Source organism: Cervus elaphus, chromosome X, assembly GCF_910594005.1.
Source record: "Cervus elaphus chromosome X, mCerEla1.1, whole genome shotgun sequence".
Taxonomy (NCBI): Eukaryota; Metazoa; Chordata; class Mammalia; order Artiodactyla; family Cervidae; genus Cervus; species Cervus elaphus.
In genome coordinates this window covers 73,037,692-73,053,627 of record NC_057848.1, presented here as the reverse complement: position 1 = coordinate 73,053,627, position 15,936 = coordinate 73,037,692, and the positions used below count along the sequence as shown (strand labels likewise).

Genomic DNA, 15,936 nt, shown 5'->3' with positions numbered 1-15,936 from the left:
ACCAGAAACTATAAAGCTCCTAGAGGAGAACATAGGCAAAACACTCTCCGACATAAATCACAGCAGGATCCTCTATGACCCACCTCCCAGAATATTGGAAATAAAAGCAAAAATAAACAAATGGGACCTAATGAAACTTAAAAGCTTTTGCACAACAAAAGAAACTATAAGTAAGGTGAAAAGAAAGCCCTCAGATTCGGAGAAAATAATAGCAAATGAAGCAACAGACAAAGGATTAATCTCAAAAATATACAAGCAACTCCTGCAGCTCAATTCCAGAAAAATAAATGACCCAATCAAAAAATGGGCCAAAGAACTAAACAAACATTTCTCCAAAGAAGACATACAGATGGCCAGCAAACACATGAAAAGATGCTCAACATCACTCATTATTAGAGAAATGCAAATCAAAACCACAATGAGGTACCATTACATGCCAGTCAGGATGGCTGCTATCCAAAAGTCTACAAGCAATAAATGCTGGAGAGGATGTGGAGAAAAGGGAACCCTCTTACACTGTTGGTGGGAATGCAAACTAGTACAACCACTATGGAAAACAGTGTGGAGATTTCTTAAAAAACTGGAAATAGAATTGCCATATGACCTAGCAATACCACTCCTGGGCATGCACACTGAGGAAACCAGATCTGAAAGAGACATGTAAACCCCAGTGTTAATGGCAGCACTGTTTATTATAGCCAGGACATGGAAGCAACCTAGATGCCCATCAGCAGATGAATGGATAAGGAAGCTGTGGTACATATACATCATGGAATATTACTCAGCCATTAAAAAGAATTCATTTGAAGCAGTTCTAATGAGATGGATGAAACTGGAGCCCATTATACAGAGTGAAGTAAGCAGAAAGATAAAGACCATTACAGCATACTAACACATATATATGGAATTTAGAAAGATGGTAATGATAACCCTATACGCAAAACAGAAAAAGAGACACAGATGTACAGAACAGACTTTTGGACTCTGTGGGAGAAGGCGAGGGTGGGATGTTTCGAGAGAATAGCATGTATATTATCTATGGTGAAACAGATCACCAGCCCAGGTTGGATGCATGAGACAAGTGCTCGGGCCTGGTGCACTGGGAAGACCCAGAGGAATCGGGTGGAGAGGGAGGTGGGAGGGGGGATCGGGATGGGGGACACATGTAACTCCATGGCTGATTCATGTCAATGTGTGACAGAACCCACTGCAATGTTGTGGAGTATTTAGCCTGCAACTAATAAAAATAAATGAAAAAAAATAAAATAAAATAGGCTGATTCTCAGTAAGAGCTGTGATTTTTATGGCATATTTTAACTTACCCCAGTCAATTCCCTGACAATTCCTCTTCTAAACATATACCCCAAACATGCAAGAACGGTGACTCAAACAGATAATTGTTTATGAATATTCAAAGAAGCATTATACACAACAGACAAAAGTAGTTAGAAACCCAAGGGTACATCAACTTTTGAATGGAATTTTATTTTTACTTATATACTTTTTTTCACTTATTTTTATTAGTTGGAGCCTAATTACTTTACAATATTGTAGTTGTTTTTGCCATACATTGACATGAATCAGCCATGGATTTACATGTGTTCCCCATCCTTAATCCCCCTCCAGCCTCCCTCCCCATCCTATCCCTCTGGATCATCCCAGTGCACCAGCCCCCAGCACTTTTCTCGTGCATCCCACCTGGACTGACAATCTGTTTCACACTTGATAATATACATGTTTTGATGCTGTTCTCTCAGATCATCCCACCCTCGCCTTCTCCCATAGAGTCCAAAAGTCTGTTCTGTACATCTGTGTCTCTTTTTCTGTCTTGCATATAGGGTTATCATTACCATCTTTCTAAATTCCATATATATGCACTAGTATACTGTATTGGTGTTTATCTTTCTGCCTTACTTCACTCTGTATAATGGGCTCCAGTTTCATCCATCTCATTAGAACTGATTCAAATGTATTCTTTTAAATGGCTGAGTAATATTCCATTGTGTATATGTACCATAGCTTCCTTATCCAATCGTCTGCTGATGGGCATCTAGGTTGCTTCCATGTCCTGGCAATTATAAACAGTGCTGCAATGAACACTGGGGTACATGTGCTTCTTTCAGATCTGGTTTCATCGTGTGTATGCCCAGGAGTGGGATTGCTGGCTCATATGGCAGTTCTATTTCCAGGTTTTTAAGGAATCTCCACACTGTTCTCCCTAGTGGCTGTACTAGTTTGCATTCCCACCAACAGTGTAAGAGGGTTCCCTTTTCTCCAACCCTCTCTAGCATTCACTGCTTGTAGACTTTTGGATAGCAGCCATTCTGACTGGTGTATAATGATACCTCACTGTGGTTTTGATTTGCATTTCTCTAATAATGAGTGATGTTGAGCATATTTTCATGTGTTTTTTAGCCATCTGTATATCTTCTTTGGAGAAATGTCTGTTTGGATCTTTGGCCCATTTCTTAATTGGGTCATTTATTTTTCTGGATTTGAGCTGCAGGACTTGCTTGTATATTTTTGAGATTACTCCTTTGTCTGTTTCTTTGTTTTTTTTAAGAGTACACCTACAATGGAATAGTACTGTTGCTACTGTTAAGTCACTAAATCATCTCTGACTCTTCTGCAACCCCATGGCCTGTAGCCCACCAGGCTCCCCTATTCATGGGATTACCAAGGCAAGAATACTGGAGTGGGTTGCCATTTCCTCCTCCAGGAGATCTTTCTGACCCAGGGATCCAACCTGCATCTCCTACATTAGCAGGAGGGTTTTTTACCACTGAGCCAGCCACCAGGGAAGCCCACAATGGAACAGTATGCCATAAAAAGGAATGAAGTTCTGATACATGCAACCACATAACACTGAAAATGCTGAGACTAAGTGAATGAAGCCAAACACAAAACAGCAAGACTGAGAGGAAGAGGTATGTGGAGTTACTGCTACATGGATATAAGCTCTGCTTGTGTGATGAAGAAGTTTTAGAAATACACAGGGGTGATAACAGAACAACACTGCACAAATATTCAGTGCCACTGAATTATACATCCATAGCTGAAATGACAAACTTTATGCTAAGTTATTTTACCATAATAAAAACAGAAAAAATTTAAAATTTAATGAAAAATATTCACCTACACATCGAAGGGGGCTTCCCTGGTGGCTCAGCAATAAAGAACCCGGAGACGCAGATTCCATCCCTGGGTCTGGAAGATTCCCTAGAGGAGCGCACGGCAACCCACTCCAGTATTCTTGCTGGCAAAATTCCCATGGATAAAGGAGAATGTCGGGCTACAGTCCATAAGGTCGCAAAGAGTCAGACACGACTGAAGCAACAAACATCTAAGAAGCTTAATAAACTGCAAGTTGGATATATTTCAAGAGCTCCAGACCTATACATGTCAATATATAACATGAACAAATGGTGCTGGGACAACTGGTCAGTCACACGCCAAATAATTAAGTTGGACCCTTATTCCACACCATATACAAAAATGAACTCAAAGACCTTAAATGTAAGAGCAGAGTGAAAACTATAAAATTCTTAGAAGGAAAGAAGTGAAAACCTGCATGACCTACGGACAGGCAAGGGTTTTCTATATGATATCAAGAGAACAAGCAACAAAAACAAAAATACTGGATTGCATCAAAATTTAAAACTTTTGTGCTTCAAAGGATACCATCAAGAAAGTTTAAAAAAACAACCACAGAAAGGGAGAAAATATTTGCAAATCATGTTTCTGATAGCCCTTGTATCAAGAATATATAAAGAATTCTTAAAACAAAAAGATAAATAACCCTGATTTTTTTTTAATGGGCAAAAGTTATGAATAGCATTTCTTCAAAGAATGTATACAAATGACCAATATACACATGGAGAGCTGCTCAACATCACAGTCACCAGGAAATACAGATCAAAATCACAATGATACAAGGATATGTTGTGCAACTCAGGGGATACAGCCAATGTTTCATAATAACTATAAATGGAGTATAACCTTTAAAAGGTATGAATCACTACATTTTGTTACCTGTAATTTACATAATATTATACATCAACTATATGTCAATCATAAAAAATCATGAGATACCACTTTATATCCATTACAATGACTATAGTCAAAAAGACAAACACTAGCAAGCCTCACCAAAAGAAATGTACTTGAATGTTCAGAGAAGCAGTTTCAGAACAGTCCAAAACTCTTCATATTTACAAAATCCAAGTACCCATCATTAGCAGGAGAACAAAAGAACACTATACAGCAATAATGATCTTCAACTGCAACCAACAATAAGACAGTCTCACAACTACATTAAGAGGAAGACAGACACAAAAAGATTACATACTATGTGATTCTATTTATATTAAGTACAAAATTTTTAAAAATTTATGCTGCTACAAGTCAGAATAGAGATTAACTAGAAGGGCAGTGCTAGTGACTAAAAATGAGCATGAAAGGGGTTTTTGAGGACCTAGTAATTTCTACTCCTGATCTGGGTGCTTGGGAAAACACAGAACCCAGGTGTCTTCAGTTACTGAAAAATCACTGAGCTGCATACATTTATGACATATGCACCTACCTGTTCCTGTATGACATCATACTTCAACATAAACTTAGATACGGTTCTATTTACACACACCTCTGTATTTACTGAGTGACCACCGTGTCACACACAAATTTTCTACCTTCAAATGTGTACATCTAAAGAAAATAGCAATCAGGGACACCCTACTAGTCAACCTACACTAGTCAATAAGCCAGGATCAAGCACAAAGGGCTACAACTGGCTTTTCACTGCTTTACTTAAATATGAACTAAAATGATTTAAAGAAAACTAAATAGTAAGAAAGCCAGGCACTGTTCTGCAGAAAATCAAACATTTTAAATAAGAGCTATGTTTTAGGAACATTTGTGTCAAACCTGCTTGTTAAAGGGGGAAGGAGAGCAATGTTAAAAGAGGAGTCTGTTTCTTAGCTAAACGTCTGCCCCATCACTGCAGGCACCCCTGCAATTGCCATTAAAGACTCAACTTAGGAGATAAATAAGCCATCCCTCATTCACCACCAAATTCCTACTCCCCTCACAACTCAACCAAGGCTACAGTGAAATCCACAGCAAGTCTCAGCTTCACTAGGAAGGCCTGCTAGTCAATGATCTAGTCAATCAGCCAATCATTTAATAAGCAAGGGAAAAGGACATCCCCAAGTTGCAGCAAAAACTAAAGTTCTATCATAAATATATTTGCACACTTATAGCAAATTTATAAGTTCACTGTGGTTTTTCGTGGGTATTGTTGCTATTTTAACATGTCTGCCTATAGATAATCCAGAACTGAGCATGATAATTTTTATACCATCTCACCTCAAGGATTAGCAAGGATTGCAGGATTAGCAAGTATGGCAATTAATCTACAATTTCTCCCTTCCCCCATATCTCCAATGTCCCTACTCAGAGACAAAGACATCCCAGGTTATCTATACCATGACTGACCAAAATTCACACAGTCCCGCCTGTTGTACTTCATAGAACACTCTAGAGGTCTTAGGAAAAGACAAATCCAGTGACAGAAGGAGAGACACCTACTGAATATTAACTCAAGTATTAACAGCATAAAGGATATGCCAAAGTATTTTTCTTGAAAGGTTTTCACCACCAGAATTTTTCTTTCAGCTCTTCCAAAATCAATTTTTCAGTTTAACTTCTGTCTTAAGTACAAGTTGTTCCAAAACATGGTCCTTACCGCCTCTCTTGGAAAACACTCTGTTCCGTGTTTGATTATCTTCACAGTCATTACTAGACTCTTGATAAAAAATTTAACATGTGAATAGCATCTAAATAATTACTGCAGTATTTATATTATTGTAGTATCTAAATAGTACTGTCACAAGATAAATTACCAAGAAAAAATAAATATATTCATAAGTTAACATGTGAACAAAATTTTAAATTTTAAAATAACAACAAAATACACATTATTCAGTCAGTTCTTTTTAAAAATCACCTACTATAAAAAATCACCTAATATACCTAAATACTAAAGGTTAAGCATGTATCTGTCATGTTCTAAGCACAACCAAAAAATATGAATTTCATAAATGTCATGAAACAGTTTCAGAAATATCTGAACATTTGAGTACTCAATCGGATCTCAGACATGCGTAACTATTATATTTTTAATGTCATCATTATTTCTGTAAATTGCCTTTCTTAATAAACCTGAGACATTAGTGTTTTTTTAATATATGCAAAGTTTCCCCCATCCATCCTAATGGAAGCATTTGGGGATATCCTGGCTTTCTGTTCTTAGTAATATTATTAAGTAACATTACCAGAGTTTCTGCATAGTAGTATGAGGATCACTACACTGAAGGATGACTAAAAATTATCAGGAAAGTTGGTTAAAAATAAATTTTCATAACCCACCCTAGAGATATGTGTTTTGAATGTGCAGAGTGACATCAAGGAATGAACAATTTTTCTAAATTAAAAAAATTATACATTATTGATATAATGTTCAGTAATAACTTTAAGCTTTCTAGAAGATTCCAATAAAACCATATTTGGAAAATACCAAGATGGTTTCAAGGAATCTTTGTACATATCACTAACATTTAGTACCGGAGAACTTTAGATCCCAGTGATGACATATGTGGCTAACCAGATTAAAAGTTATCAGTTGTTTATATACAAAAGTACTAATCCACTCAATTAATATTGATTTATAATAAAGAATGACCCACAGCTCTTGTTGCAGGCTCCTATTTGAGATGATATCAACAATTGACCATACTCCTGAAGAGTCATTTAACACCAAGACAACCTTCTCAGAAGCAAGATTTCATACAAGGGAACTGAAGAGGAAAGAATGAATTCTGGAAAGATTCTTAGAATAATCTGGAATAATGGAATTATTAGTTGATGATATAATAATTCATCATCATCTGGAATAATGATGATGGTAGCTAACATTTATTGCCATATACGAAAGAAAACCTATGAATTAATTTGGGACCTGACAAGGAGAAAGACACCTCACATAACCTTTGGCCAACTGTTCTCCTAAAACAAACTTAGTTATTTTGACCACATTGGGAATTAAAATAGACTAATGACATTAGGAGAAGTTGGGTGAGGAGTACAATTACATTAGAGGCAAGGTGAAGGAAATCTTCTGTACTATTTTTGAAACTTCTTGAGTCAAACGATTTCAAAATAAAAAGTTATTTAAAGAGAAATTATCTCTGTAGAGTTAAAAATAAAGCTAAGCACAAACAAAAATGAGATAATGATCCCAAGATTAGTTATAATCTATTAATTATAAGAAATAATGTAATAACAACACATTTAACTTAGTATGTCTGACACTCTTCTAAATGAATTCTATTTTAACTTTTTAAATCTTCACAAAAACCTTATGAGGTGGGTATTATCCTCAATTTATAAGCAGAGAAAAAGAAATACAAAGTTAAACATGTTTTTTTAAGATAATACAACTGACAGGAAGAGAAGGATCTGGGTCTCAAACCCCAGGTGTCTGATTCCAAAATCTGAGCTCCTTCTTGCTATACTGTACCAGCTAAGGGACACAAGATACAGGAAAAATAACCACAAAATACACTATATATCTGTGTGCAGAGAAAAAAAGCTTCTATCATGATAGCAAACCCTGCTTTTTAAGTTATAAAGACTCCATAGATCAGTGGTTACCAAATCAAAGAGGCATCAGAGTCATCAGGGAGGCTTTTAAATACAGGAGCCAGGGCCTCACTCAAATCTCCTCAGTCAGGTTCTCTTGGGAAAGTATTATTAATTATTTAAGTCTATCTTCTGCTAACAATATCCTCACCATTTTCTGTATTCCTCCAAACCAGAGTGTCAGTACTTTTACATAAATGTCTTTGATCTCAGCAATGATCCAGTCTCGAATCCTTTTCCACTGGAAATACTTATTTGAGTCTGAATAAGGACCTACACGCCCCAAATTGTATTTATATATGAAAGTGAAATTTTGCTTCCTGACTTGCTCTACTATCCTCTTTTTCTTAAGGTAACACAGCATTCAAAATTGTCCTGCATAGATTAGTTAAGATAGATGACAACAGCCCAGATGAGGAAGGCTGAATTCTTGGTTAAGGCTCTGCCTATCCTACTTTGGTCACAAAGAGTCAGACACAACCGAGCGACTGAACTGAACTGAACTGATACTGCTTTGGGGCTTCTGTGGTGGCTGAACTGGTAAAGAATTTGCCTGCAATGTGGGAGACCTGGGTTGGGAAGATCCTCTGGAGAAGGGAACGGCTAACCACTCCAGTATTCTGGCCAAGAGAAGTCACGGATGAAGCACAAGCTGGAATCAAGACAGCTGGGAGAAGTATCAATAATATCAGATATGCAGATGATGCCACCCTTATGGCAGAAAGCCAAGAGGAACTAAAGAGCCTCTTGATAAAAGTGAAAGAGAGTGACAAAGCTGGCTGAAAACTCAATATTCAAAAAACAAAGATCATGGTATCTGGTCCCATCACTTCATGGCAAACAGACAGGGAAACAATGGAAACAGTGGCTGACTTTATTTTCTTGGGCTCCAAAATCACTGCAGATGGTGACTGCAGCCATGAAATTAAAAGACGCTTGCTCCTTGGAAGAAAAGCTATGACCAACCTAGACAGCACATTAAAAAGCAGACACATTACCTTGCCAACAAAGGTCCATCTAGTCAAAGCAATGGTTTTTCCACTAGTCATGTATGAATGTGAGTTGGACCATAAAGAAAGCTGAGCATCAAAGATGCTTTCAAACTGTGGTATTGGAGAAGACTCTTGAGAGTCCCTTGGACTGCAGGGAGACCAAACTAGTCAATCCTAAAGGAAGTCAGTCCTGAATATTCATTGGAAGGACTGACGCTGAAGCTGAAGCTCCAATACTTTGGCCACCTGACGCCAAAGAATTGACTCATTAGAAAGGACCCGGATGCTGAGAAAGATTGAAGGCAGGAGGAGAAGGGGACGACAGAGGATGAGACGGTTGGATAGCATCACTGACTGGATGGAAATGAGTTTGAGCAAGTTCCAGGAGTTGGTGATGGACAGGAAAGCCCTGCGTGCTGCAGTTCATGGGGTCGCAAAGAGTCGGACACGACTGGGCGACTGAACTGACTGATATGTGCCTTATAAAACCGTGTTTAAATAAATTAGAGTTGGAACAGACTAAGATAATTTTATTTCCTCCTTAGCATGGATTCTAGACACTAAATTCTTAAGTCACTACGAAAAACAGTGAACTTACCTCTCCAGAAATCAGAGCTATCACCTTCTTCAAACTTGTTATTTGAAAAACCTACACGAAACATAAAATTAAACTTGTAAATTTCGGAAAACAACTACCTAAATCAAATGACCAAAAACCAATTTCTTCTGCAGAAGAAAGAGAAACACCTTACAGGGACTGCTAGTTATGATGTCCCTTTAAAACTATATAAATTGCATACAACTATATATATAAATAGTGAATGAGAATGCAGGTGCATTGTATGACAACTTCTGCCTTGTGTCAGTTTATTAAGATTAAAATACCAGCCAATCTTATATTACCTGAAATGTTACATATTCCTTCATATGTACATGAGTGAAACATGGGTATGTGTTGTGTGTATCTCACTATAACCACTATGTACTTTCTATTCAAAATATCAAATTTTTATGAATTTTATAAATTATACTTTCATCTGCTGGAGGAAAACTAAATTACAATCCAATATCATATCATTTTTTCCTTCTCAGTATCAAGGAAATTCTACCAACTTCTGTTTATAAAATTTTAAAAACAATCTTTCACCAAACTCTGCTTTCAAATTTCTCGTTTAATAAAACCTTATGTCAAGATCTATGCATCTATGGAACATATAGATGTAGCTCTAAAATTCACTTTAAAATTATCTATCAGTAATATTTCATACATTTTTAAAAATATGAGTTTTAATCAAATGATCTTTTAGGTACCTGAGTAACTACAAGTTACTCAGATAATGTAACTTAAAAATTAAATGTCAATACGCAATGTCTCTCAATCATGATCTAATTTAAATAATAAAATATATTAAATTATGGCTTCAATAGTACAGAGACCAATCAATTACTGTTTGAGAGACATTAAGTTTATATGCAAAGTGTCTACATATCAAGTCATTTAACATCTCAGGCTCAACAAAATCTCATGTTCCAGCATTAAACTCCAGAGACATTTAACACACAGTTAGCATATTAAAAAGTAAGTATCAGGCCACATATGGCCTCTATATATGAATGGATAACACTTTTTCCTTAAGCAGATATATAATTTCAAAATAAAGACAATCCCTACAAAAAGAGTATATATAACAAAACAGACTTTTTGGTTATTTCATTTATTTAAATACTTGCAAGTTTTGAAGTTGGTTCAGAAAAAGATTACACTCTACTGCCCTCTACAATTGCCCCTTCCCCTCCATATACCTGTCCCAGAAAAGTCAAGTGCTGAGTCTCCAAAATGCTTGAGAAGTCTTCCATCTATGTACTATTGGTTTTGATCTTAAACTCTACACAAATTCTACTTTATAGTTTTTAAATTTTTTTAGACACAAAACACAAATTCAAAACTTCTACTGGTTCTTTTGGAGAAGGAAATGGCAACCCATTCCAGTATTCTTGCCTGGAGAATCCCGTGGACAGAGGAGCCTGGCGGGCTACAGTCCACGGGGTCGCAAGAGTCAGACACAACTTGGACAGAGGAGCCTGGCAGGCTACAGTCCACGGAGTTGCAAGAGTCAGACACAGCTTAGCGACTAAACCACTGCCACCGGTTCTTTGTTCAAGTAAAGATGGAAACTCGGATTCACCCCTGGAAGTTTAAGATGGATCTCTTGCTGCAAGAGCAGGGCAAGGAAGTCGTGAGTACAGGAGAAAAGAGGTGGGGTTCACCTGTGGGGTAAATCAATTTGATGAGATGCTGCAACAAGTAGCATGGCTATTAAAAAGGAAAACAAGAAAACTAAGTAGAATAGCAAACACATCCAAAGCAGCATAAAGTGTTGCTCTGAACTATGATTAGGAAACTGAAAGCACTCCCTTGTGATCTCCATAAACTCTTGGGAAAGGCACACACTTCCTATGTATGTTAAAAGGAAACAGTACTCAAAGACTATAAGGTATCACTTAAGTTTCAATTGAAAGACATCATAAGCAGATTACCTCTGTTTCCAAAACTCTTTCCAACTCCAAAACCACCCACTCTGGACGTATTCTCTCTCTTATTAGACTCACCAGGATCTGAAAAGGTTCAGATACAATTAAAACTTTTTAAAGTGTAAAATCAAGTGTGTCATCAATAACTAGGAATTAAATGAATCTGTGTGGTGAGGGAACTTCCAAGGATGAGGAGAGAGTATTACAGGAACTTATGAAATTAAAATATGCCTGCAACTTCTTTTTAAAAAATTCTTACATTATACCAAAGTAAAAACGTAAATATACTACTGCTGAAATACAGCTCTCAACTACTTGCTATTCTACTAGAGAACTTTAACCAAGAAATTCAATTCTACAATTGAACTCTATTCAATTCAACTCTCATTTTCTATATACTGAAACCTCACCCTGACAGATCCAGCTATTTACATTATACCTCTATGTGAAAGTCACTGCTAATGAAAATTCTATACTCTTGTCCTATTGTTATTCATTATTTATTCATTTTTAAAAAAATATTATTTATTTGGCTGCACCAGGTCTTAGCTGCATCATGAGAACTCTTAGTTGCAGCATGTGGGATCTAGTTCCCTGACCAAGGATCAAACCAGGGCCCCTGGTATTGGCTGCATAAGTCTTAAGTCACTGGACCACCAGGGAAATCCCTATTCATTTTTCTAGTACTTAAATCACACTCAATCTACTTTTTAAAATTAGAATTAAGAAGGCGATATATAATAACGAAAAATGCTAAGAATACCACTTCTCTTTACCTCCCACTCCACAGTATTTCCCCATATCAACCTTCTTAGTTTTATATTCTACTATACAACTCTGAACACCCAACATTTTAATTCATAAAACAACTTTCCATACTCCACGCTGTGAACTTCTAATATCTTCTATTTCCTACACGCTATTCCTTCAGCATGACATTCCTTGCTTTCCTATTTTTCCTAGCAAAATTCTTTTCACTCTTCAAAAGCCTGATTCAAAACCCACCTCTCCTGTGAAGTCCTCCTTCAGTCCTCTAACTGTAATCAATTCATCAATCACATTCCCACAGCATACTATGTGTATCTCTTTTAAAGCAATATTTCTTTCCATGTGCTTCTCTACCACGAAATTAAGAATTTTGAGGGCAGAGTTTCTATGGCAAGCAGCACAGTTATTTAAAACATAAACTTAAGCACCCCAAACATCACAAATAGCCACTTTAAACTCTCATTGGGATAATTATCATAATCTTGTGATTTTCACAAATTGTCTTCCCTACATCTATAATATCCCAATACAGAGGAGCTAAGAGATGTGTGAAACTCCTAATGCCACATGCAAAACTGCGTATATGCAACTATCAGTACTTTTATCAGATTCTAAAAAAGCACGTGATTCAGGAAGTTAAGGCTTTTTAGGCCATGCTTCACAGAAGATAAAAAGCAAATCAATATATATTTTAGGTAATTAAAAGTCAATTTTAAAACCATGTTACTAGATATATCCAAGTTGTGAGAAAAAATACCATAAAGATTGAAACAAACTAGAATGGTAAACTGAATCATTTGGGAAAGGTATGGTTCTTCTATAAATTTCCAGGATTATATGCAGTATTAAAGAGAACTTTTTTTTTCTTAAATATTATCGGAGTATAGTTAATTTACAATTTTGTGTTAGTTTCAGGTATACAAAGTGATTCAGTGTACATATACATATATTCATTCTTTTTCAGATTTTTTCAAAGATAACTTTTAAAGCATCAATATTCACAGTTTCGATCAGAAATTTAATGTATTTAAATCTGCAACATATTCAATTAACAATTCATAGTAAAATCTCAGTGATGGTTTTCTCATTTAAAAAGGCTCTAGTCAACAATGTTTAGAAGTCTGCATCAAAAAATATCATTCTAAATTAGGATTTTAAAATATATCCAAATATTAAGTAGTTCCCTGAGTGTCGTATTAAGGTATTTGTTACTTTTTAGTACTAGCAAACAGAATACACACTTGAATCTCTAAGCACAACTATATGGTCCAAAACATTAATGCCTCTTATTTAACATGCAGGCTTAAAAATAAAAAAAATATATATGCATCTTCAACAAATTTCATTAGTAGAAGAAATATGTCAAAACATAAAATTCACACTTATGTTAACTTTATCTTAAAAAATTAAGTTTTCCAAGTAGCAAATGCAATACCATATACCAACATTCAGTTTCCAATGAATAAAAATATATACAAATACCAAAGTTTTTCAAAAACTAACATTTAATATATTCAAGAATAAGTGTCATGTATATTTAAAACTATTAACCCTAGCTTAGGGCCCCATAAGAGAAATTTATTTAAAAATCCATATGACCATTTGAGGTTCTAATAGTATTTTGTTGCACTATAATAAAACACAGTGCACAATATTTTCAGCAGTTTAATAACAAATCTAAAAATGGAAAGGAGGAAACTATTTGGTGTGTCATTATCTGTCACATCTAGTGCTGGTTGTTCTGAAAGTGACAATAAAAACTTTCAATTTTGGGAAAACAACCTCTTAATACTAGTGAGCGAACAAAACTGTTTCACATACTGCCTTTTCTTGAGAAACATAAAACTTAAGGAAAAGGGCCTTCACACTTCAGTCTCTGGAGTTTCTCCCATTCCTCCCATGCCAATGGGAACAATAACCATCAACACATCAAGAAGCAGCTCTGGGAAGCAACTCTCTTTAACCAATCTACCCATCTAATCAATTCAACTATTTCCTACTATCTTAAAATGTAAAACAGTGAAAAGAATACTGGTATTAAAAGAAATTCATCATCCCAACAAAGGCTACTGTACACTAAGTTATATCAGATTTAACCTTGCACTAAACAGCCATAAAAGCCTCTATTCATTCCACTATTCACCTATTATAACAGATGATTAAAGAAAGATACTTACCTCTGTTTCCCAAACTCCTCCCAGAGGCAAATCCACTTCTCATGAAATGATCTCTTCGAGATGATCCATCACCCATTTCTAAAGTAAATAACATTTGAAGCAAGTCAAAATAACAAAAACGTATCCTGGTGGTAAGTAAGCTTTAAACCATCTAAATGTGCCATCCACACGGCATAGGAGGAATTTTACATAGCAGTAAGAAAGATGAGTAGCCTAGTAGGAAAATGGGCTATGAATAAGAATAGGTAGTCCTCCAAATGAAAAAAATGCTGACTGACTCTCACTCCTAATTAAAGACACTGAAAATCAAAAGAAGAATATAACTTTTTGCAACCATGACTGACTGGAAACAGTTTGCTAATACGAATCTAGTAGAAGACCTAAATGGGGCTTTCCTCGTAGCTAAGTCGGTAAAGAATCTGCCTGTAATCCACAAGACCCAGGTTAGATCTCTGGGTTGGGAAGATCCTCTGAAGAATGAAATAGCAACCTATTTCAGTATTCTTGCCTGGAGAATACCATGGACAGAAGAGCCTGGCAGGCCACAGCCCATGGGGTTGCAAGAGTTGGACATGACTCCGACATGACTTAGTGACTAAACTACCACCAAAAGACCAGACATTTCTCCAAAGAAGACATACAGATGACCAACAAACACATGAAAAGATGCTCAACATCACTAATTATTAGAGAAATGCTAATCAAAACTACAATGAGTTATCACCTCACACAAGTCAGGATGGCCAACATCAAAAAGTGTACAAACAACAAATGCTGGAGAGAGTGTGGAGAAAAGAGACCCTCTTACACTGTTGGTGTGAAGGTAAACTGATACAGCCACTATGGAGAACAATACGCAGGTTCCTAAAAACTACTAAAAACAGAAGGACCCTATGACCCAGCAATCCCAACACTGGGCATATATATACCCAGAGAAAAACGTAATTCAAAATGACACATGCACTCCAATGTTCACTGCAGCACTATCTACAAAAGCCAGGACAGGGAAGCAAGCAAAATTTCCATCAACAGAGGAAATAAATAAAGAAGACGTGGTACACACAGACAATGGAATATTACTTGGCCATAAAAAGGAATTAAATTGGGTCACCTGTAGAGACATGGATATACCTAGAGACTGTCATACAGAATGAAGAAAGTCATAAAAACAAATATCATATATTAATGTATAAACGTGGAATCTAGAAAAATGGTACAGATGAACCTATTTGCAAAGCAGAAACAGAGACACAAACGTAGAGAACAAATCTAAGGATATCAAGAGGCAGGAGGTTGGGGGAAGGATGAACTGGGAGATGGTGATTCACGTATATACACTATTGATGCTATGTGTAAAATAGATAACTAATGAAAATCCTACTGTATAGCACAGGGAACATTATTCACTGCTCTATGGAAGGAAATCTAAACAAGTGGAAATATATATATAACTGATTCACGTTGCTGTACAATAGAAGCTAACACAACATTGTAAAGCAACTATATTCCAATAAATATTTTTTTAAATACCAAGACTAGTCAAGGACATAGGGGAACAAGCACGAATCAGATACAACATTGAAACTATAAACTAGATCCCTCTTGATCCTAATTTTAAAGGAAAATACTTTTTGAAAATATACTAGTATACTTTTTCCTGTGGATATACTCACATGGTAACACAGATACACATAAAAATGTTTTGATAAGCACTGTCTATAACAGCCAAGAAAAACAGTCAAAGGAGAACAGACAAATTACAATCATCC

The 15,936-nt window shown here is 36.1% G+C and overlaps 2 protein-coding genes across 8 annotated transcripts in view; one reads left to right on the top strand and one right to left on the bottom strand.

The window, feature by feature from the left end:
* LOC122689685 (probable ATP-dependent RNA helicase DDX4) overlaps positions 1–15,936 on the top strand; it is a 727,334-nt gene that overhangs the window by 218,482 nt on the left and 492,916 nt on the right. The window lies entirely within an intron of this gene.
* LOC122689687 (probable ATP-dependent RNA helicase DDX4) overlaps positions 1–15,936 on the bottom strand; it is a 437,080-nt gene that overhangs the window by 39,134 nt on the left and 382,010 nt on the right. For 3 of the 5 annotated variants that reach the window (XM_043896324.1, XM_043896325.1, XM_043896328.1), the window contains 4 exons: positions 14,168–14,245; positions 11,229–11,306; positions 9,289–9,339; positions 5,744–5,803 (listed from right to left, as the gene is read on the bottom strand). In XM_043896324.1, coding sequence (XP_043752259.1) covers positions 5,744–5,803; positions 9,289–9,339; positions 11,229–11,306; positions 14,168–14,245 — 267 coding nt within the window. The remainder of the gene's footprint in view (positions 1–5,743; positions 5,804–9,288; positions 9,340–11,228; positions 11,307–14,167; positions 14,246–15,936) is intronic. The other 2 variants (XM_043896326.1, XM_043896329.1) reach the window with 1 other exon arrangement.